Source organism: Rhinatrema bivittatum, chromosome 14 (assembly GCF_901001135.1).
Source record: "Rhinatrema bivittatum chromosome 14, aRhiBiv1.1, whole genome shotgun sequence".
Taxonomy (NCBI): Eukaryota; Metazoa; Chordata; class Amphibia; order Gymnophiona; family Rhinatrematidae; genus Rhinatrema; species Rhinatrema bivittatum.
In genome coordinates, this window is record NC_042628.1 from 48962582 (window position 1) to 48987175 (window position 24594).

At 43.0% G+C, this 24594-nt stretch overlaps 1 protein-coding gene across 2 annotated transcripts in view; it reads left to right on the top strand.

The window, feature by feature from the left end:
- FAM234A (family with sequence similarity 234 member A) overlaps positions 1-23335 on the top strand; it is a 155007-nt gene extending 131672 nt beyond the window's left edge. For both annotated transcript variants that reach the window (XM_029576783.1, XM_029576782.1), the window contains 3 exons: positions 1457-1609; positions 7158-7257; positions 20852-23335. In XM_029576783.1, coding sequence (XP_029432643.1) covers positions 1457-1609; positions 7158-7257; positions 20852-21063 — 465 coding nt within the window. In that variant the 3' untranslated portion in view covers positions 21064-23335. The remainder of the gene's footprint in view (positions 1-1456; positions 1610-7157; positions 7258-20851) is intronic.
- The last annotated feature ends 1259 nt before the right edge of the window (positions 23336-24594 follow it).

A 24594-nucleotide genomic window follows, 5' to 3' on the forward strand; every position in this document is an offset into this window, starting at 1 on the left:
CATTTGCGGCCTCCCGTCCGCCCGGTATCCCCAGATTGGAGCCTGAATTTAGTTCTCCGGGTCTTCTGTGACGCTCCTTTCGAACCTATCTGCAGATCCTCTCTGAAGAATCTGACTTTGAAGACTGTGTTTCTGGTGGCCATTTGCTCGGCTCGTCAGATTTCGGAACCACAGGCGCTGTCGTGTCGGGATCCCTTTCTGCGGATTTCTGAAGATCGGTGTCTTTGCGGACAGTTTCATCCTTTCATGTAAATCAGACGGTGGAGCTACCTGGGTTTCCACATTGGTCCCGGGACTCTTCTCAGGACAGAGATCTTCATCTCTTGGACATGCGACGAGCCTTACTGCGGTATCTGGAGGTTACCAATGACTTCCGACGCTCCGACCATTTGTTTGTTCTTTTTGGTGGACCAAAGAAAGGAGACAAAGCGTCTAAAGCGACCATTTCTCTTTGGATTAAAGAAGCCATTTGTTCGGTGTACATAGCCCATGGACGGCAAGTTCCATTGGGTCTCAGAGCTCATTCCACTAGAGCCCAGGCTACTTCCTGGGCAGTGTCAGCTGTTGTCGCCTCAGGAGATCTATAGGGCGGCGGTGTGGTCTTCTATTCACACTTTCACTAAGCATTATCGATTTGACGTCAAGGCGTCTGATGAATCATCCTTCGGTGAGAGTGTTCTGCGTGCGGGTCTTTCGGGTTCCCACCCAGTATAGGGTGGCTTGGGTACATCCCACTTCTCTGGACTGATCTGGGTATGTTCAGGAAAAGAAAATTGGTCTTACCTGCTAATTTTCCTTCCTGTAATACCACAGATCAGTCCAGAGGCCCACCCCTTTCTTCAGATACCGAGTTTGGCTATGTGGGGGGGTTTTTTCACGAAACTTTTTTTTTTTTTTTTTGCAGAATGGATTGATGGAGCAATTCGCAGTTGTTTTGGGTTTTTTATCTGGGACGAAGTGGTAGTCTGGGATTGGTTGGTTGCTACCCTTTGCTCATTAGTTCTGTTAGCTTGGGCTTTGGTACAGGACAATACTGAGGGACTGTAAGTGGCACTCTTGTATATATAGCAGTGCCCAAAGCTTTGTTCTTTGACTCCATCTGCTGGTAGGGATACACAACCCACTTCTCTGATCTGTGGTATTACAGGAACGAAAATTAGCAGGTAAGAACCATTTTTCATTTATATGTGTAAATGCATTTTACCCATGTAAGTGGGCTTTTGAAAATTACTACACTATATGCCATTGAATTATCCATAGGTTTTACCTGCATTAAATGCACTTCACACGGGTAAATGGCATTTGAAAATTGCTATGATAGTATGTTACATTTACATGTGTAACTCCTTTGAATATGTGTAGGAGGGGCACAGTGTGCCATCTGTGAGCCCTCCTGTGGGAAGTATGGCCAGCTATCAGAGAAGTTAGTCTGTTCCTCTTTATTTTTACCTCCTAGGTGGTCATCCGGAGTATTGGTTCTGGGGAAGTGCAGTGGGAGACTGAATTGAAGTCAGGACCCCAGAATCCAAAGCCAGCAGTGTTGCATGCTGTGGATGGCAGGTCCGTCGTCTTGTTTTGGGGCGGTTCTCAAACATACAGCAATGAAACGGTATGCAAAAACTTTACTTTTCATAAGTGCAGCTATTTTTTATTTTATATAAAGTGATTAGATTAAAAATATATGTATTTGTTGCATTTATTCCGCTACATCTGAAAATTCAATCCGTGTGGTTCACAGACATACATATGTCATGCTTAACCAATAAGCCTTACACTTTTGATGCTACCACAAGCTTGCTGGGCAGACTGGATGGACCGTTTGGTCCTTTTCTGTCATCATTTCTTTGTTTCTATATATTTCTGTGTTGGGTCAACCATGGTCCATCAACCCCAGCATCCTTCCTTTGAAAGTGACCAGTCCAGATCACAAGTACCCTGTGGATCCCAAAAACTAGATCTATTTCTTGTTACTCACTCCCAGAGCTAGCAATGGCTTTCCCTAGTCTACATGGCTAATAATGTGCTCTAGATTTTTTCTTCAGGAACTTGTGCAGACCTCTTTTAAACCCTGCTGTGCTAGTCGCCTTGACTTCTGGCAACAGATTCTACAGCTTCATTGTATGCTGAATGAAAAAGTATTTTCTACAATTTGTTTTAAATCTGCTGGTGGTTAGTTTCATGGTGTGTCCTTTAGTTTTATTTGAAAGGGTAAATAATCCTCCTCTTATTTATCTGTTCCACCCATTCATGATTTTATAAACTTTATCATGTCCTCTCTCAACCATCACTTTTCCAAGGTGAAGAGCCCTAACTTCTGTAGCCTCTCATCATAGGGGAACCATTAAAATCCGTTTATCATTTTTCTTGACCTTCTCTACACCCTTTGTAGTTCCGCTGTCATCTTTGAGAGCAGTCGATCAGAAATACACACAATACTCGAGGTATGGTTGCTCCATGCCTCTCTACAGAAGCAATATATTCTTCATTTTATTCTCCATTTCTATATGCTTTTTTTTTTTTTTTTACCTGCATCCGATCTGGAGCTGAAGATTTCAAAGTATTCTCCACAAGGACTCAAAGGTCCCTTTTCTTGGGTAGCGACTTCCATTGTGTGTGCCTGTAATCGGGATTATTTTTCCCTATCTGCATCACTTTGCACTTTTCTAAATAAATTTCATCTGCCATTCAGATGCCCAGTCTCTTAGTCTCACAAGGTCCTTCAGTTCCTCACAATTGCTGCTATTTTAACAACTTTGTATAATTTTGTGTCATCTGCAAATTTGATCACCTCACTTGTTCCCTTTTCCAAATCATTTATGAATATGTTAAACGGCATAGGTTCCAGTTCAGATGCCTGGTGCATTCCCCTATTGACCTGTTTGCATTTGGAAATCTAACCAACTAAGGACTGGATTTAAGCTTTTCTCCCATTCTGTGTCTATGGGAAAAATGCTTAGTAAATTACTCCCTAAGTCCTATCCTCTGTCTCTTATCCTTTAACTAGTTACCAATCCAGAACAGGACACTACCTCCTATCCCACGACTTTGTCATTTCCTGAGAAATCTCTCATGGGCGATTTTGACAGATGCCTTCTGAAAATCCAAATATACTGTATCAATATATCATATCAACCAGCTCATCTTTACACCTTTAAAAAAAAATCTGATAAATTGATAAGGCATTTGTTAAAACCATGTTAGTTTTTCCCCATTAAGCCATGTCTGTTTTTATGGCCATAAATTTTGTTTTTAAAAATGGCTTCTACCATTTTGCCCTGAAAACCATATCTATAAACAATCTTTGCCTGTTTGTGAGTTATAACTATGAATGTCACTTTGTAAACCATTGTGATCTATATATGGAACAACAGTATATAAAATGTCTAATTTTAAATAGTTTTATCATAGTTGGATGAAAAGTAAAAGATATCCATCCGGTTCCGTTGTCTTCAAGGGTCAAGCATGGGCCAGATTTTTCTTGGGTGATGAGCTAGCAAAGTAGCATTGGCAGCCCATTGCGGAAAAACGCTGAAACATGTAAAAAGTTAAGATTTGGTCTTCAAAAACAGGATTACTGGGGGTAATTTCGAAGCCAGTGACATGCGTAAACGACTGCTCTGAAATTGACCCGAACCCTAAAGTTGCATTCTGTGAGGGGAAGTTAGAGTGGGGTTGCCACTTTCCTGCACAGGTTTTTTTTTTTTTTTCATTTTAAAACATCTGCACCTAAGTTAAGCCTTTATGTGAGTGAATGTGTGCATGTACACAGCCAGTTACCCAAGTAGTTTCTTGAAAATTTGGATTGGAAATACTCCTGTACAGTGTTGACATAGACTTTATTGCTCTGCAGCCTGTTTGAGCCTTGCCCTCATTTTTTATATATGTCTGCACTTCCTTATTCAGGGTTGGGTGCAAATATTCTCCATGTTATTTGTATCTGCGCCTCGGCCTTCTTGTTATATGGTTCTGTTAAGTTAATCCCCTAAGTTTGATGTAAACCGGCCTGATATGAAGCTTGTCATGAAGTTCGGTATAGAAAAATGTTAAATAAATAATAAATAAATAAATAGAAATATTTGTTTTCTGAGTTGACTGTAGATGTTATCAGTATTGTCTGTTTCATGTACTTGGAGCTTGCAAGTCTTCCATTCCTGTTCCCTTTTCTCACCTTATTAATGACAATCCATTCTCTAATTACTCCGCTTTGGTCATTTGTCCTCCCTCTGTTTAAACTATGTACATCTGGGAAAGGAACCCACTGTATGTGTCAAATACAGAGAGGACCTTATGGAGCAGGTGCATGAAGCCAAAAATATCTGCCAGTACTTCCAGAAAATATACTACTGAATCTTCTGCATGTCCTGGACATCAAGTACATGGAGCAGCATAGCATAAACTAGGATACCTTTTATACAGCCCCTGTACCCCAATACAGTACACATCTCTGCTGAAACCTTAGTGGTCAGTAACCATCCACACATTTCTTCAATTTCACATCTATACTTTCTGTGCCCATGCAGATCCATTATAGAAACCATCTCTCAACCACCCCTGAAAACGGAGGGCCTCTCATGGATCCTTTCCTCAGATTCTAATTCCTCTTTGTTTTCAGTTGATAAAGCCTTGCTGAGATTATATTCACTATATGCATGCCAGTCAAATATACTCTCTTCAAACTCACCCTTTCCAGGAAGGCAGCACTAGAATCCTCAACTATGAAAAGACTTCTTTTGTTCAAATTCTCTCTCTGCCGGAAGAAGAAACCACCACCACCTGAAACAGTTCTCTTTCTGCAGTTCAGCGTCCTAGGCAGATGGCTTTAAGGACTCACAACACTTCAAGGCATCCTTCATCCTAGTACAAATGCTGTAGTGATGTGAGCATTACAGATACAAATGGAAGCAAAATCTCAGGAGGTCTGACTTGCATGCTGGAGATTCTGCTCCAGGAAATGACCGCAAATTTCCAACAGCTTTATGGGAAGTACTCTGGAGCTTTGGACCATTCCAGAGTGGGCTGAAGGGTCATAAGCTTAAGTGAAGGAATTTGTAGTTTGCAGGAGAGGGTGGGACTGTGTATTACAAAACAGATCTAAAAAGCATACACAGAAATACTAGAGATCCTTTTACTAAACGTACACTCCAGACAGATTACAGTCACCAAGTCCTACTTGGAGGCATTTTTCAAGCTCCCATCTAGGTGCAAAGTCTATGAATATAATCTTGTACCTGATTTTCAAAGAGAAAATCCACATGTACTTTCCTGTAGAAAATTGTCATTGGTGCAAAGGCTATGCAGACATGCACCTGTTTTTGTGAATAGATTTGAAACTACAGTCTACCTGGGTTACTTTAGGGGCCCCGGGAAGGCCGCCTCAAATGTAGCTGAAAGTGTGCCTGTTGTGAAACAGAACCCCTGTTTTTAACTACATTTTTTTGGGGAGGGAAGGGGCAATTTTAAAAACTGACAGTGTACTTGGTTAAATAGATTTCTGTCCATGTAAATGTCTTTTAAAATGTGTTCTCCCCATGACTAAGAATAGATTCCCTAAATATACATATATCCTAAGAACTTAATCGCACAAAATGGCTCATCAAATTCTTACAGTCACCAGTATAAAAATAAACCAGTTGATACAGTCATTCTAAACCTGTTTCAAGCCACATTTCTATTTGAAAGGTAGAAAAATCCAAAATCCTTGGACTAAAATTTCCTTTATCAACCACAGCATTAAAAAAAAACAAAACTTTTTTTTTTATATATATAATTTAATATGGTTTAGCAGCATGGACAAAGATATTTCTGGAATAGACTCAGACCATAATGGAATTCTACTGTCATCTTTGGTTGTCCTACTGAAATCATCTCTACGAAGCACTCTAGAATGAGAGACTACGTCACAGCTTCAGAAGATCCTTGGCTATTTTAGCAAGCACTCAGCTGTGACACTAGAAGGTATCGAGGAAAATTGTTTAGGCAAAGAAACGAAGGAGTGGAACACCTTATATCACTGTCGTCATCCTTGGGGGGGTCATTTTTACTGCTGTAATTTAGTTTGAAGGCCTTGACCAGGAAAGAGGTGCTTCATATCAAGAGACCCAGAAGCTTCCAGAAACTGCAGATGCACCAAACATGCCAAAAACGCCATGAAAATACGTAAAGAAAATCTTTATTTTTTTTTGTTTCTTGACTTTTGTTTTCATATAAAGAGAATATAGAAATCTTTTGAAAAGTGTTTTCTCTCTGGCCTTTTGACTTGTTACAATGATTGCAGACATTTCAGTGGTGGAATGTTAGTCTTTTAATTGAGAGCTGCTTTGACCAAAAGGGGCTTTTTGTAAATTTCTGGTTAAGAACATAAGTTGCCATACTGGGTCAGACCAAGGGTCCATCAAGCCCAACATCCTGTTTCCAACAATGGCCAATCCAGGACACAATTGGCCAGAATTAGTAGATCCCATGCTACTAATTCCTGTAATAAGCAATGGCTATTCCCCAAGTCAACTTGACTAATAGCAACTTAGGGGCTTCTCCTCCAGGAACTTGTCCAAATCCTTTTTTAAAAGCTGTATGCATGTGAGTCTGAGGTGAATAAACTACAGTCCATGGGCACTTTGTCCATCCCGTGGTGTCAGGTCCAAGGCCGTAGCAGCAAAAGCTTTTCACGTCTAGCCAGCAGTGGGATTGTGGGTAATCAGACATTCATTAAAACCACTCCCACTCCACCTTCAGACTTTTGGAATTCCAGGGACCACCCCTCCACTCACCTTTCATGAGACTTTTAGACAACCAGGGAACACCCAACGCCCTAAATCCTTAGACTTGTAAACTTCCATGAGAGACTGGGGACTCTCATTTGTGCCCGCAGTCAGGCTCCTCAGGCCAAAAAGATTTCCCCCCCTGACATAAGAAATGTTATAATCAAACTAGGCCCAAAAGGTATAACCACTAAGACATATATGTATGGTCTATGCTTGATGGGCTGATGACCAATAAGAAAGTTCATTCAGCATTGTACAAACTGCTTTATATACTATAGCAGTTTGTGGCATCAGCCTCAGAACACAGCTGGGTCAGTGTTGGGAAATACTTATACCAGACATCAGTCGAGTTGCATGGAACAATCTCTAAATCTCCCATTTTCCTCTTTCTTTCAGGAATTGCCTGTAAACCAAAATTTATACATGTTTCATCCTTCACACCCTGAGTATCTCCTGCAGCTGAACAGCAGCACCAAGAGTATAGTGATCTTTAATGGTAAGTGTATAGTAACTGGAAAAAAATGAGTTTTTGAGAGAAGCCCACAACTGAACATGCTGGTGATCCTGTTAGGGTTCAGTAGAGTGACCTCAGGACTGCCAAGAACATAACTAGTCTCAAGACCCAGCACCCAAGGGCATTAAGATCCTTAGGTCTGGAATTTACTCTCATACAGGCAGTCAGGGTATACTGAGTAAATGTCAAGCTTGAGAGGCAGTTTACTTGTGTGCTGTGTCTTGAGGCAGGACTAAGTTGAAAGATGGGGGAATGGAATACTCAGAATAATAATCCTACTAAACTGTGAGGGATTTATATCCAGAGTAAAGCTTACATTTGTTGTAGACTTCAATGTGTGTGCACTCATCATGAAGTTTCTAATACTAGATAACAAGTTTCTGTAAAAAAAAAAACAAAAAAAACCCACAAGAATGTGATGGATCACTGAGCCTGTGAAACTTTGAAACCACACAAATTTTGCTCACATTATAAACTTGGTACAGTGTATAGAAATTGTGTGCTCTCCTAAAATGTGGCTTTTAGAGTCAGTCTAAACAATGAATATTTGACCTAGTGTTGCATAGGAGCGGCAGTAGCCACAGAGGCATTCACGGAGCAGGATGCCAGTGGCCAGTAGTTGGTGTTCCACCTTCACGGAGCGGAAGGATGGAGGGCTGCTATCTCAAAAAATAAAAAAATAAAAACAGGGGTGGGTAAGAGTATGGGGTAAGGGTGTGGCCTGCTTGTTACAGCGGTTGCTACCCCTAATTGAGCTGGACGTTCACTTGGATGCAGATACGGCGCTGCTCTCTAAATTGGTGGTGGGTTGGAGGGGAATTAGGGCTGGAGGGTACTGGAAGCCAATAGTAACAGGTGGGAGAGAAAAAAAGGGGAAAAATGGATAAAGTGGGCATGGGATAAACACTGTGGATCTATCAAGTCTAGAGGGTGTGAATAAAGAGGAGGCATTCAAACACTGCACGGAGCGGCAGTAGCCACAGAGGCATTCAAACACTGCACGGAGAGGCAGTAGCCACAGAGGCATTCAAACACTGCACGGAGCGGCAGTAGCCACAGAGGCATTCACGGAGCGGGATGCCAGTGGCCAGTAGTTGGTGTTCCACCTTCACGGAGCGGAAGGATGGAGGGCTGCTATCTCAAAAATAAAATAAAATAAAAACAGGGGTGGGTAAGAGTATGGGGTAAGGGTGTGGCCTGCTTGTTACAGCGGTTGCTACCCCTAATTGATTAGGGCTGGAGGGTACTGGAAGCCAATAGTAACAGGTGGGAGAGAAAAAAAGGGGAAAAAAATGGATAAAGTGCGTAGCTTGCTGGGCAGATTAGATGGGCCGTTTGGTCTTCTTCTGCCGTCATTTCTATGTTTCTATGTTTCTATATATCCACACACAAATCGCAAGTTGAACAGCAGGCTACAGCTATTCATATCTGCTGTAACATTTGATAGATGTTAATGCCCGTTTAGGAATACTACCCATCATTATTTGCTGATTTATAGCTATGAATGTTACTTTGTAAACAGTTGTGATAGTCACGGCATATAAAATGTCTAAATAAATAAATAAAAATATAGGGTTCTCTTGACTTAAGAAACGAAAGTCTGTATGTTCAGGGAATGAGCAGTAGCAGAACTTGAACGTGTGTGACCCTGTGCTATACATTTCTTAATGGCTATGAATGCAAAATATAACTGGACTAGCAGTAATTGCTATTCAAATTACTAAGTGAAATATTTACTGAATAATCTTCCAGTGAGTATTGAGGAAAATATTAGAGGGTGCTGACCAGCCTTAACTTCTTCATTTAAAATTTGGCTCCTTTTAAAGGAAAAAAAAATTGTCTGGCTGAAGACAACCCAAAACAGCAGTGGTACCACAGTATCAGACTTCCAAGAAGGCTAGGGAGACTTGCATGGTTAAACCCCAGACTTCAGTAAGCATGGGCAGGCCACATTTTTTTTTTTTACCACAGCATCACTAACCTTATGGGCTGTGGGGAATATTACAAAACTTGGTAATAAGACACAGAAGGGGGGTCTAGAGGTTGACTTAAATATTGGTTTTGTAATAAGCAAATTGGTAGGTGGATTTGCTTCTTATAAGAAGCTGGTAGGACATTTCAGACATTGGTGGCAGATTTTGAGCATACTTGGGACAGATATGGAGGGTAGTGGGGAGGGACAGGAAGAAAAGAGAATGAAGCTGGTGTTGGGTTGGGATTTATATATGCATCTACCCAAAGTATATGACTATAAACTGGATGATGTGCAGAAAAGATTCAATGTCCACACAAACTTTTTTTGTGGTATAATTTTTTCATTGTAAATGGCAACTCCACAGTGTATAAGTAACAGCATTCAAAGATGCAAAGGGGGTCCCCCGACACGGACCCGTGTTTCGCCGCGAGGCTGTGTCAGGAGGGACAGACAAATTCTTAGTTGTTCTTTGTATAGGTCAGAGGCTGGCGTCACTGGGAGTGCCACCTGGAGTGCCAGCCTCTGAACTGTACAAAGAACAACTAAAAATTCATCTGTCCCTCCCGACGCAGCCTCGCGGCGAAACACGGGTCCGTGTCGGGGGACCCCCTTTGCATCTTTGAATGCTGTTACTTATACATTGTGGAGTTGCCGTTTACAATGAAAAAATTATACCACAAAAAAGTTTGTGTGGTCATTGAATCTTTTCTGCACATTTTCTCGTGTCTGCTGTGATTAGCTGCGTGCAGAAGCGCTCCTCTTTGCTGTTTGGATTATAAACTGGATGAGCCATTTTGTTCCTTATCTGCCATCATTTCCTGTGTTTCTTAGGATAGCTAGCTCTGTGGGGCCAAGTGTGAGATAGTAGATTGCATTAGTTATCCTAGGACAAGCAGGATGCTAGTCCTCACATATGGGTGACATCAGTAATGGAGCCCTATGTACGGAAAAACTGGTACCAGAGTGCCTACTGAGCATGCCCAGCATGCCATGATATTCCCTGCCACAGGGGTCTCCCTTCAGTCTTCTTTTTTCCGCGGAGCAGTTAGCCTCGCGGTTCCTAGGAGTCCTGTGGAGAATTCTCCACAACTTTAAACTTTTAAAAAGTTTAGAAAAACTTCAGCCGCAAGGGTCTCCCCTTAGTATACCATTGCGGTAAGTTTTTCTCCTTCTCTCGTGGTTCCGTTCCGCTTTTGGACAGAGTTTTTGTCCCTGGTCATTGGTTGTCGACGGCTGTCCGGCCTAAAATGGCTTCGGGATTCAAAAAGTGCCCTAAGTGCACTAGAAACATGTCGATTACCGACCCCCAGACTGCGTTCTCTGCCTTGGTGAGAACCACGATGTTAGGGCTTGCCCCTTGTGTGCCACCATGACATCGAAGGGATGTCGTCTCCGGCTGGAGAAGATGGAACAACTGTTCAAAATACAGCTCTTACCGGCACCGTCATCCTCAGCGCAATCGTCTCCGGCTGGGTCGATTCGGAAGGTGGTGTTGAAGAAACGAGTCCCAGGTGAGTCGGGAGATGCTCCTCTTTCCTCCCCCTCGCCAACGTCAAAGGCATCGACATCGGGTAGCGAAAAAGCCCAGGAAAAAGAAAAGCATCGTAGGCCGCATACAGCGACCACCGACCCGATTCCCGGGAAGCCATCGACAGAAATCGAATTGACGTCTAAGAAACCCCGGCTCGACGTTCAGGCTTCGGAGCCATCGACAGGGCGATCCCCGCCGATTCTGGCGCAGGGAAACGTACCTTCTCAGGGCTCTGAGGAGGTACCGGCATCGCCACTACCGCCTCCCCCCATGGGTGCTCTGTTCTCACCATCCATGCGGGCGGAACTTGATGTTTACATACGTGAAGCGGTACGGGACACATTCCTCGAAGCGTTACCGAGGCCTCAACCTTCTACACCAGCGATGCCATCGACACCGATTCCGGTACCGACGGGGGTCTCACCCTCGATACCGATGATACCACCCGTTCCGGCACCGGTACCCTCGATGCCGATTCCGGCCATTCCAACGCCAGGGCCATCGATGCCGTTGCCCAGCAGCGCATGGTTCGGAGAGAGGTATCTTTAAAGGATACTAATGATGCATTAGAATTAGAGCATCCCGACAGTGAGGTTCCAATAATTAGAAAAGTAGTCCAAGTGCCTGTAACTAAAAACTCACCTGAGCTAAAAAATTCTAACGTATCCCTATCAATTAAAAAGCAGAATGAAAATACAAACAAAAAACAAACTTTGAAATGTTTGTATGCTAATGCCAGAAGTCTAAGAAGTAAGATGGGAGAATTAGAATGTATAGCAGTAAATGATGACATAGACTTAATTGGCATCTGAGACATGGTGGAAAGAGGATAACCAATGGGACAGTGCTATACCGGAGTACAAATTATATCGCAATGACAGAGAGGAGCACTCGGGAGGAGGTGTGGTGCTTTATGTCCGGGATGGCATAGAGTCCAACAGGATAAACATCCTGCATGAGACTAAATACAAAATTGAATCTTTATGGGTAGAAATCCCTTGTGTGTTGGGGAAGACTATAGTGATAGGGGTATACTACCGTCCACCTGGTCAAGATGGTGAGACGGACAGTGAAATGCTAAGAGAAATTAGGGAAGCTAACCAAATTGGTAGTGCGGTAATAATGGGAGACTTCAATTACCCCAATATAGACTGGGTAAATGTATCATCGGGTCACACTAGAGAGATAACATTCCTGGATGGAATAAATGATAGCTTTATGGAGCAATTGGTTCAGGAACAGACGAGAGAGGGAGCATTTTTAGATCTAATTCTCAGTGGAGCACAGGACTTGGTGAGAGAGGTAATGGTGGTGGGGCCGCTTGGCAATAGTGATCATAATATGATCAAATTTGATTTAATGACTGGAAAAGGAACAGTGTGCAAATCCAAGGCTCTCGTGCTAAACTTTCAAAAGGGGGAAACTTTGATAAAATGAGAAAAATTGTTAGAAAAAAACTGAAAGGAGCAGCTACAAAAGTAAAAAAAAATGTCCAAGAGGCGTGGTCATTGTTAAAAAATACCATTCTAGAAGCACAGTCCAGATGTATTCCACACATTAAGAAAGGTGGAAAGAAGGCAAAACGATTACCGGCATGGTTAAAAGGGGAGGTGAAAGAAGCTATTTTAGCCAAAAGATCTTCATTCAAAAATTGGAAGAAGAATCCAACAGAAGAAAATAGAGTAAAGCATAAACATTGGCAAGTTAAATGTAAGACATTGATAAGACAGGCTAAGAGAGAATTTGAAAAGAAGTTGGCTGTAGAGGCAAAAACTCACAGTAAAAACTTTTTAAAATATATCCGAAACAGAAAGCCTGTGAGGGAGTCAGTTGGACCGTTAGATGATCGAGGGGTTAAAGGGGCACTTAGAGAAGATAAGGCCATCGTGGAAAGATTAAATGATTTCTTTGCTTCGGTGTTTACTGAAGAGGATGTTGGGGAGGTACCCCTAATGGAGAAGGTTTTCATGGGCAATGATTCAGATGGACTGAATCAAATCACGGTGAACCTAGAAGATGTGGTAGGCCTGATTGACAAACTGAAGAGTAGTAAATCACCTGGACCGGATGGTATACACCCCAGAGTTCTGAAGGAACTAAAAAATGAAATTTCAGACCTATTAGTAAAAATTTGTAACCTTTCATTAAAATCATCCATTGTACCTGAAGACTGGAGGATAGCAAATGTAACCCCAATATTTAAAAAGGGCTCCAGGGGCGATCCTGGAAACTACAGACCGGTTAGCCTGACTTCAGTGCCAGGAAAAATAGTGGAAAGTGTTCTAAACAACAAAATCACAGAACATATAGAAAGACATGGTTTAATGGAACAAAGTCAGCATGGCTTTACCTAGGGCAAGTCTTGCCTCACAAATCTGCTTCACGTTTTTGAAGGAGTTAATAAACATATGGATAAAGGTGAACCGGTAAATATAGTATACTTGGATTTTCAGAAGGCGTTTGACAAAGTTCCTCATGAGAGGCTTCTAGGAAAAGTAAAAAGTCATGGGATAGGTGGCGATGTCCTTTCGTGGATTGCAAACTGGCTAAAAGACAGGAAACAGAGTAGGATTAAATGGGCAATTTTCTCAGTGAAAGGGAGTGGACAGTGGAGTGCCTCAGGGATCTGTATTGGGACCCTTACTTTTCAATATATTTATAAATGATCTGGAAAGAAATACGACGAGTGAGATAACGAAATTTGCAGATGACACAAAATTGTTCAGAGTAGTTAAATCACAAGCAGATTGTAATAAATTGCAGGAAGACCTTGTGAGACTGGAAAATTGGGCATCCAAATGGCAGATGAAATTTAATGTGGATAAGTGCAAGGTGATGCATATAGGGAAAAATAACCCATGCTATAATTACACAATGTTGGGTTCCATATGAGGTGCTACAACCCAAGAAAGAGATCTAGGTGTCATAGTGGATAACATATTGAAATCGTCAGTACAGTGTGCCTCGGCAGTCAAAAAAGCAAACAGAATGTTGGGAATTATTAGAAAGAGAATGGTGAATAAAACGGAAAATGTCATAATGCCTCTGTATCGCTCCATGGTGAGACCGCACCTTGAATACTGTGTACAATTCTGGTCGCCGCATCTCAAAAAAGATATAATTGCGATGGAGAAGGTACAGAGAAGGGCTACCAAAATGATAAGGGGAATGGAACAGCTCCCCTATGAGGAAAGACTAAAGAGGTTAGGACTGTTCAGCTTGGAGAAGAGACGACTGAGGGGGGATATGATAGAGGTGTTTAAAATCATGAGTGGTCTAGAACGGGTAGATGTGAATCGGTTATTTACTTTTTCGGATAGTAGAAAGACTAGGGGGCACTCCATGAAGTTAGCATGGGGCACATTTAAAACTAATCGGAGAAAGTTCTTTTTTACTCAACGCACAATTAAACTCTGGAATTTGTTGCCAGAGGATGTGGTTAGTGCAGTTAGTATAGCTGTGTTTAAAAAAGGATTGGATAAGTTCTTGGAGGAGAAGTCGATTACCTGCTATTAAGTTCACTTAGAGAATAGCCACTGCTATTAGCAATGGTAACATGGAATAGACTTCGTTTTTGGGTAATTGCCAGGTTCTTATGGCCTGGATTGGCCACTGTTGGAAACAGGATGCTGGGCTTGATGGACCCTTGGTCTGACCCAGTATGGCATTTTCTTATGCCGATTCCGGTGCCAGCACCGATGAAACCATCGATGCCGATTCCAGAAGTCTCCATGTTCCAGCCTCTCATGGACAAGTTGGACACCTTAATCCAGGTTTTTTCACACACACCTCAGGATGTGGATCAAGATGTTCTTCCAGAACCACTACCTGGTCCTTCTGGCATTCTCCAACCTCGGAGGCCCCCCAGTGGACACTGGAACTGAGTCTGACGCAGACGTCTCTTCAGATGAAGATATGTTGTCCCAACCTTCACCTCCAGAGGATAGGAGAAAATCACTTCCGGAAGATCTTTCTTTCTCTAATTTCATCAAAGAAATGTCAGAAACCATACCTTTTCACTCCTTTCAGAACTTGATACCAGACAGAAAACCTTAGAGGTGTTACAGTTCGTAGATCCACCTAAGGAAATACTGGCTATACCAGTACATGAAGTCCTCCAAGAGCTCATGTACAGATTGTGGGAGCACCCTGGTTCAGTAGCATCGGTTAACAAACGGGCAGATGCTACATATCTCGTCCAACCCATACCTGGCTTTCAAAAATCTCAACTACCACACCAGTCGGTGGTAGTTGTCAGCCCAGAAGAAGGCTAAAAGGCTTAAGACACATGCTTCCACACCACCAGGAAAGGACAGTCTGTTCCTGGACAGTTTAGGAAGAAAAATCTTTCAGGGTGCAATGTTGGTCTCAAGGATAAATTCTTATCAATTATTCATGAACCAATACCAATGCAACCTATGGAAACAGGTAGAAGGCCTTACCCAAGAATTTCCAGAACAATTTCAGGAGGGTTTCTCACGACTCGTGCATAAAGGCCTAGAAGCAGGCAAGCACGAGGTCAGAGCCACATATGACAGTTTCAAGACGGCTTCTAGATTATCAGCCTCAGGAATCACGGCTCGTCGATGGGCTTGGCTAAAATCTTCTGAGCTTAGGCCAGAAGTCCAGGAGAGATTAGCCGACTTTCCTTGTTTGGGTGAAAACCTATTTGGAGACAAGGTCAAAGAAGCAGTGGTGACCATAAAGGACCACACAGAAACCCTCAAACAGCTGTCACTGATTCCTCAGGAGACACATCAACCTTCTAGAAGACCTCCTAGAAGAGAAATTAGGAGACCTTACTACCGTCCACGACGATACTACCCTACCAACAAGTCGGACTAGACAAGCACGTCCCACTCAGCGTCCTCAGGTTCGGCAAAGGCCTACTAGGCCCCAACCACCTGCTCAGACTGCATCTACATCAGGCTTTTGAAATTCAACCAGAGAGCAGAAGCCCTTTTCAAAATCCTCTTCCACAATTACCAGTCGGAGGTCGCATAACCTATTACCATCACACCTGGACCTCCATCACAACATACCAATGGGTACTCTCAATTACAGCTCAAGGGTACCGATTGGATTTTCTCACTGTACCAAACGAAAATCCACCTCTCTCATCTTGGACAGTGAATCACCACTCCAAAATACTAAAAGCAGAATTATCCACCCTTCTGAGAGCCAGGGCCATAGAACCAGTTCCCGGGCCTCAGCAGGGCAGAGGATTCTACTCCCGGTATTTCCTCATTCCAAAGAAAACCGTAGGCTTTCGTCCCATCCTAGACCTCAGAAATCTCAACAGATTTCTCAAAAAAGAAAAATTCAGGATGGTATCGTTAGGCACCATGCTACCTCTTCTTCAAAAAAGGAGATTGGCTCTGCTCTCTGGATCTTCAAGACGCCTACGCTCACATTCCCATCTTTCCTCCTCATCGCCAGTACCTGCGATTTCTGGTCAAAGGACAACATTTTCAATACCGAGTGCTTCCATTCGGCCTAGCCTCAGCAGGCCGAATGTCTGGCAGTGGCGGTGGCACACCTCCACAAACAAAATGTGCATGTATTCCCTTATCTGGACAATTGGCTCATCAGGAGTCAGACACAAGAAGGAGCTCTCAATTCCCTCAAGCTCACAGTCAACTTGCTTCACTCCTTGGGATTTCTCATCAACTACCAAAAATCCCAATTCACACCATCTCACCTGCTACACTTCATAGGTGCAGATCTAAACACCATCATAGCAAAAGCTTTTCTCCCAAGAGACCGTGCTCAAACACTCGTTCTCCTGGCACATTCTTTTCTAAATCAATCTCAAGTTACAGCTCATCAGTGCCTCACCCTACTCGGACACATGGCCTCCACAGTTCATGTCACTCCCAAGGCCAGACTGACCATGCGCCTAATGCAATGGACACTCAAATCTCAGTGGATTCAAGCCATTCAACCACTGTCCACTCACATTCAAATAACGCAAGAACTATGTTCCTCCCTCCTCTGGTGGACATCAATGAACAACTTGCTCAAAGGTCTACCTTTCCAGCAACCAGTTCCACAAGTGACTTTAACTACAGATGCATCCACCTTAGGCTGGGGAGCACACATTGGTCTTCTGAAGACTCAAGGCAAGTGGACAAAACTTGAAGCTTCTTTTCAGATAAATTTCCTGGAGCTTCGAGCTATACGTTATGCGCTGCATGCGTTCAAGGACTGCCTTTCACACAAGACTGTGCTGATTCAGACAGACAACACAGTAGCCATGTGGTACATCAACAAACAAGGAGGGACAGGTTCCTATCTCCTTTGCCAAGAAGCAGCTCAGATTTGGGACTGGGCCCTAGCACACTCCATTCTTCTACGAGCCACTTACCTGGCAGGCATCCGCAACATAATAGCAGATCGCCTCAGTCGTCAGTTCCAACCACACGAGTGGTCCTTGGATCCAACGATAGCAACCAAGATCTTCCAACGCTGGGGTCAACCAACAATAGATCTCTTTGCATCCCATCTGAACTACAAAGTGAACAATTACTGCTCCCTGTTACGACAGGAGAACAGCCTACCAAAGGACGCCTTTGCTCGCCTTTGGAACTCAGGCCTGTTATATGCGTATCCACCAAAACCACTCATAACCAAAACTCTAGTGAAGCTACAACAGGACAAGGGGACCATGATACTCATAGCCCCATACTGGCCTCGGCAGGTATGGTTTCCCACACTGCTAGACCTCTGTCAGGGATCCAATTCGCTTGGGAGTAGATCCCAGTCTGATAACTCAGGATCAGGGTCGGCTGCGCCATCCCAACCTTCAATCCCTGTCCCTGACAGCATGGATGTTGAAAGCTTGATCTTACAACCACTCAACCTTCCAACCACTATCTCTCAAGTGCTGATAGCTTCACGTAAACCTTCCACTAAAAGAATTATTCCTACAAATGGAAAAGATTTACTTTGTGGTGCACTCAGAAATCTTTAGATCCTTTCACTTGCCCCACTACCTCACTACTAGACTACCTATACCATCTTTCAGACTCTGGTCTTAGGACTTCATCTGTAAGAGTACATTTGAGTGCAATCTCAGCTTACCATAACAAGCTGGGAGATGCACCTATTTCTACACAACCTCTAGTAAGTAAATTTATGAGAAGTTTAACTCACTTAAAACCTCCAGTTCATTCCCCAAGCATACAATGGGACCTGAACGTAGTCTTAGCCAGGCTCATGCGTTCTCCATTCGAACCCATAGATACCTGTGACCTTAAATATCTTACATGGAAAACTGTATTCTTCATAGCCATTACATCAGCTAGAAGAGTCAGTGAACTACAAGCACTTGTCACATACGAACCTTTTACAAAGTTCCTATATGACAGGGTGATTCTCCATACTCATCCAAAGTTCCTTCCAAAAGTAGTCACGGAATTCCACCTAAACCAATCTATAGTTTTACCAACATTTTTTCCAAGACCTCACTCTCACCAGGGAGAAAGAGCCTTACATACCTTGGACTGTAAACGTGCGCTATCCTTTTACTTAAACCGCACTACAGTCCAAAGGAAATCCAGTCAACTATTTGTATCTTATGATCCAAACAAACCAGGTAAAGCAGTGGGTAAGCATACTTTGTCAAACTGGCTAGCAGATTGCATACAGTTTTGTTATGAAAAAGCAGGCCTTACTCTTCAAGGGCGAGTAAAAGCACATTCAGTCAGAGCAATGTCAACTTCAGTAGCACACCTTCGCTCAGTACCTATTCTGGACATTTGTAAAGCAGCAACATGGAGTTCTCTTCACACCTTTGCAGCTCACTATTGCTTAGACAAAGAAGGAAGACAAGATTCATCATATGGACAATCCGTCTTAAAGAACTTGTTTCCAGTTTAACCCCAACTCCTTCCACATCCAACCTGCTGTGATCTTCGGCTGATTCATTTCAACAACAATACTTCACTGTTGCCTCAATCCCAAATGACTCAGCCTCTAGCTTGCTAATCACCCATATGTGATTGTCCTGGGATAAAGCAAAAATAAAATAATAAAACGTATCGGACCCAACTCCGCGGGGTGGCGGGTGGGTTTCGTGAGGACTATATCCTGCTGTCCTGGGATAAAGCAAAATTGCTTACCTTGTAATAGGTGTTATCCCAGGACAAGCAGGATGCTAGTCCTCACATATGGGTGACGTCACTGACTGAGCCCTAAGCGGGAAAGCTTTCTGTCATCTCAAAAGGATAGTTGAGGTCTCAGCCCTGAGCATAAGAGCTGCGATTTGCAGCAGTTTTATGCACAGGTCATGTCTGCGTTGGTTCCAACAATTACAAGAAGCGTAACCTGAGTCAGGAGCAGCTACACAGAAGGTTGAGCATTTGGAGACAGATGTGGCGTATGGTGGCGATGCTTTGTACGACTTGTTCAGAACATCTTCTGGGATCATGATGTCTTCTCTGATTGCGAAATTGGTCTGTGGATGTGTGATCCAAGGCTCAATTGGGAGCTCTCCCTTTTAAGGGCAAGCTCTTGTTTGGTGAGGACCAGGAGAGTCCAAGGTACACAAATTACCAGAAGATAAGCTGAAGGGCAGAAGATTTTTTACTGCTCGGTTCTGGTTTTGTGATAATAGGAGATTTTGCGCAGTTAAAGGTCCTTCAGGCCCTCAAAGGCAGTGCTCACCCAGATCTCAGTTCTGGAGGCAGTCCTTTCAAGGTTGTCAGAGACCACCCCAGGACAGCACCACAGCAGGCACAGGTGGTGTAAAATCCTCGCAGTGCAACAAGGATGGTCCACTCCTCAGTCCCAGCTGTTGGGAAGTGCCTGGCGCTGTTTTACGAGGAATGAACCAAAATCACCTCGGACCAGTGAGTTCTAAGTGTGGTAAAAGATGGCTACACATTAGAATGTGCTCGTCCAATTCAAGACACTTTTCTTGTTTCCCCTTTCACCAAATGGCTAATGGTTCATGAAACACCAGACTGCTTGTGGCTTCTGGGGGCCATAGTCCCAATTCCTCGAGAATTCTGGAGTTTAAAAAAAAAAAAAAAGATTAAATACTTAGAAGAAAATTTCCTCCCATCCCACAGCAACTGAAGAGAAGATTGGGGGGAGGGGGGGTGCTTTTCACCCATGGTGCCATTTGCTTTAAATCCGGCTCTGATCTTCACTGATGAGGTTTATGCACATGCGACTTACCACTCTTCACCATTACAAAACAGAAAGCTAAAATTTGACAGCAGGTGAGGACCAATCTAGTTTGCTCAATTACTTTCTACTACAGTGTCTTAGACCCCAGTTGATCTCTGGCTTTTCCCTCACGTCTTTGCAATTAATGATCCCGTGCTTTCTTTAATTGTTATTGTTTTTGCGTCTATCACCTCCACTGGGAGGTTATTACATGTATCCATCATCTTTTCTGTGAAAAAAAATATTTTCCTGTGTTATTACTGAGTCTACCTCTTCAGAGCCTCATATCATGACCACTAGTTCTTTACTCTGAAAAAGGTTTGCTTTTACCAGCTCAGGGGCCGAATTACTGTTTTGTAACATTCTTTAGGCCTCTGATTAAATCATGGACTGAAGAACATGTAAGTGACACAAAATAAATATATCCAACACATTGAATATACAGTAGCTACCAAAGCACACACTAGATTTATTGATTTTCGTTTTCAGTTTTTATTGAATTTTTCGTGGAAATTTATCACTGTTTATTACAACAAACAAAAAAGGGAGAAAATAAGAGGGAAAAAATTAGCCTGTTTTTTCAATTTTTGTTATAATAAACATTGATAAATTTCCAGGAAAAATAAAATGAAAATTGAAACTGAAGGTCCCTAACTATATTGTATAATTGAAGGGAAGAATCAGACGCTAACCTGCAGCATGAGGGCTAAAAATCAGGACATTTCCGAACATTTTATCCACCCTCCTTTTTTTCCAGACAGTATCCCAAAAAATCTGTACAATCCAGAAAAGTTCTGGATAATTGGCAGCCCTTACCTACTGGTCATATTTTCACTTTTGAGTTCTAGAGCTGGAATATTTAGAGGTAATGTTTATTGTATGGATTTATTTTTCAGCTCTGTTGTTTGAACATGGCCGACATGCCTCCTATGTGCTGCTGACTGGTCCTCTGGCGAGTGAATTTCCAGGAATTGTGTCTGTTTCTAAGCAGAAACTGAAAGAAGACATCAAGACAAGCAGCGCAATGCGACTGAGTCAGGAGGGCAAACATAGTGACGAGACGATCTTGGACTTTTTTTCCAGCCTGAGATACAGCAGTGATGTATGACACACTTATCTGTAGCACAATTTCACTGCGTGAGACATAAAGGTCAACAAATAAGTTGTAGGTGATGCTGTTTTTTGGACTAACTTAATATTTCTGTGAAAGTTTCACAGGTATTGTGACCTCATCAGTGCCACAGTCTGTTTTTTGGTTTGTTTGTTTTTTTTGTTTGTTTTGGGTTTGTTTTTTTTAATTTGAACCTGCAACCATCTGGATCCAAAGCAGCGACTCTAAAGGAGCAGCTCCACTAGCTGAGCTGGAAATCCCTATCTACATATTTGGTTGCTATTATATATCCCCTCATTACTCCACTCTGTCACAAATACATTTGATTGTGGCACAGGGGATCCACGTTCTGATCCCCCTCTATGGAGGCAGTTGAGTCTGGGCACACCACGGAGGTGACGTGCTCATGCCCAGGGAGGGGCATGGCTGCCACTGCCGGCTAATGAATGGCCTTGAATGTGTTTATTGGAGGAGGCAGCTTTCAGGTAGATAAAGGTTCCCATAGCTGCCTATTCATGCCATTGGGAAGGGGGGGGGGGAGGGGGAGAATAGGTTGTGTGAAAGGCAGTAAAAATGGGAACAAATGTGGCAAGTTAGTCCAGTAAAAGGTGTCACCTACAACCTGTTTGTTGACCTTTAGCTCTATTACATCTAGGTGGATTAATGTGGCAACCACATGACTTTATTCAGGCTGCAGGAGCAAAAAATGCCTTAACATTATCAGACGCCCTAGAATCACCCAAGCAAGAGAACCACTTTTAAACGCTCCTTATGTTTCAGATGATTACCATTTGTGGTTTCTGGTGAAAAATCAGAGCATGGTTGTAAAATGTTAGAGAAGAGCTACACCCAAAACAAGCTGCAAAAGAGAAGATGTTGTCCCTGGTGCTCCTTGCAAATCAGCAATATGGTGTGAAACACCCACAGACCATCCAGGCAAATGAAATACAGGTGTTAAATAACTAAATACAGTATTTCAAGAATTCTAACTTTAAATTGGTCAGCTAACAATGAAAGTCACTTTGGGGAAAAAAGATTTGTGTTGTCAACATGAGGCAGCTGTGTAACTTCCAGTTCATCCTAGCTCAGTTTACTGGTAAAGGGGAAAACAAATTCCTTCTTTCCATGTTCAGGTTCTGGGCAGATGGAAATCATATCAAAAACAGCAAACCAATTTTTACGGGCAATCATTTATATAATTGAAAATCACACTACAAAATTCAAAATACAATCTTCTCCAATCGTAGGACCCAAATTTTAAAAATAGGTAAAGCGTTTTCATTGTAACCAAAAATAACTATACACCAACTTCTTAAAGTGCAAAAAACATTCCTGCAGTAATGAAAGTCCCTAAGACTGGAGGGTGGTTAGGTCTTAGTACATGACCCTTGGGCCTGGGGAGAGAGGGAAGGTGGCTGCCATTGCTGAAGCACCCCCTGCTGGCCAATGAGCAGCGCTGGGAGGAGGTGCCCCCTCTAGCCCTCAGGTTGGCAAGGGTTCCTACAGCTGCCCAAAAATGCCATCGGATGCAAAAGCAAGGGAGGAGTGTTTAACTGTAAAAGGGGGAAGAAAAGCTGTTCCTAAGCACCACTCTACATCCAGCTGCCCCGAAGTTCCTATTTTGAGAGGGAAAAAAGGACACGGAAAACTTCAGACAGTAGATTTAAATACTGAGGGATCAATTTTCAAACTGTTTGCCCTGGAACACAGTCTGAAGGGACTTTTTAAGCACAGACTCTGCACCAGTTTTCAGAGTAAAGGTGCAAAGTACTTGCCAATGTTTGCATAGGTTCGTTTTCCTTGGAAAATAGCACCTCAATCTGAAACTGCAATGTAAGAGTGTGATTTTCTTCCGTCACCTAACTACACCTCCAGGAATACTGCCCCTCCTATATATAGCTACTTCTAGCTGCATTGAGGGAGAGCTGTACTCTGGAAAGGTGCTATTTACCTGCACAGATGCTCTGAAAATTGACCACACAAAGCATAAAACAGCTTAAGAAACACTTGGGAGGAAGAAGAGTGAGAAAAGGAAACCCTAGGCAATTACAGGCCGATACAGTAAAACCCGTGGGAGAGCCAGCACTCCAAGGCGAGCGCCTGCTCTCCCAACGCGCACTCAGGCCACTTTTCTGGGTGCGCGATCAATTTTTAAATGAGGGCCCACGGTAAAAGGAGGCGCTAGGGACACTAGCACGTCCCTAGCACCTCCTTTTTGACAGAAGCGGAGGCTGTCAGCGGGTTAGACAGCCAACGCTCAGTTATACCGGCGTCGGTTCTCAAACCCGCTGACAGCCACAGGTTTGGAAAATGGACGCCGGCTAAATTGAGCGTCCGTCTTCTGACCCGCAGGCCGATTTTTAATTTTTTTATTTTGGGGCCTTTGACTTAATATTGTTATGATATTAAGTTGGAGGGTGTACAGAAAAGCAGTTTTTTCTGCTTTTCTGTACACTTTCCCAGTGCCGGCAGAAATTAACGCCTGCCTTTGGGCAGGCGTTAATTTCTGAAAGTAAAATGTGCGGCTTACCTGCACATTTTACTTTCTGTATGGCGCGGGAATAACTAATAGGCCCATCAACATGCATTTGCATGTTGCAGGCGCTATAAGTTTTGGGGGGGTTGGCCGTGCGTTTTTGACGCACTATTACCCCTTACTGTATAAGGGGTAAAAATAGTGCGTTGAACGCATGGCAAATCATGGGCTAACAGTGCACTCCACCGGAGCACACCTTACTGTATCGGCCTGATAGTAAGAAGGTGCGAGGGAAGAGGGGGCGTGAGACCCAGGACATCAGTAAACCGTAGCAGATTATGTACCGACCAGGTTGATGTGAAGTCAATACCCCTCCTCATGCACCAGAGCACCATCCACTGGCTCACTGGTGAGCAGAGGACCCGGGTTCAGGTCCCAGGCCAGTCAGGGTCAGGGATGCCTCATAGCCTCTCATGGCAGGGAGTCTCAGCCATTGTGTAATGGCTACAGATAATGACTAGATTTCAGGCCCATGTCTGCAGGGCTCCAGAATGAGCCCTGGTGCATGATATCTGGTTAGGTGAGTTAGGGGAAGAAGTTATGAATGAAGGTTCATAGTACTGTAGCCCAATAGAGGCTGGTTCTAGTTGAGCTAAAAGCTTCAAAGGAACAGAAGTATACTGCTGTGAAAAAATATATATTATGTAGATGTGTTTTGCGTGTGTGTCTATATATATATATATATATATATATATATATATATATATATATATATATATATATATATATATATATATATATATATATATAATATATAAACACATATACAGATCTAGAGCTGACCTTGCCACTGTGTACAAACATTTCACACCCTTTATTGCTTGTCTATTTACTGTGCCCAGAACTCTCGAGTGTGCTACAGTTTTTATTAACACTATATGTGAACATGCAGGCAGACAGAGAAGCTCTTTACTTAAAATGGTCTAAAGCTTCAGCAGGTCAATATTCAGACTTATCCAGCTAACTTACATGGGATATTCAGCAGCATGGAT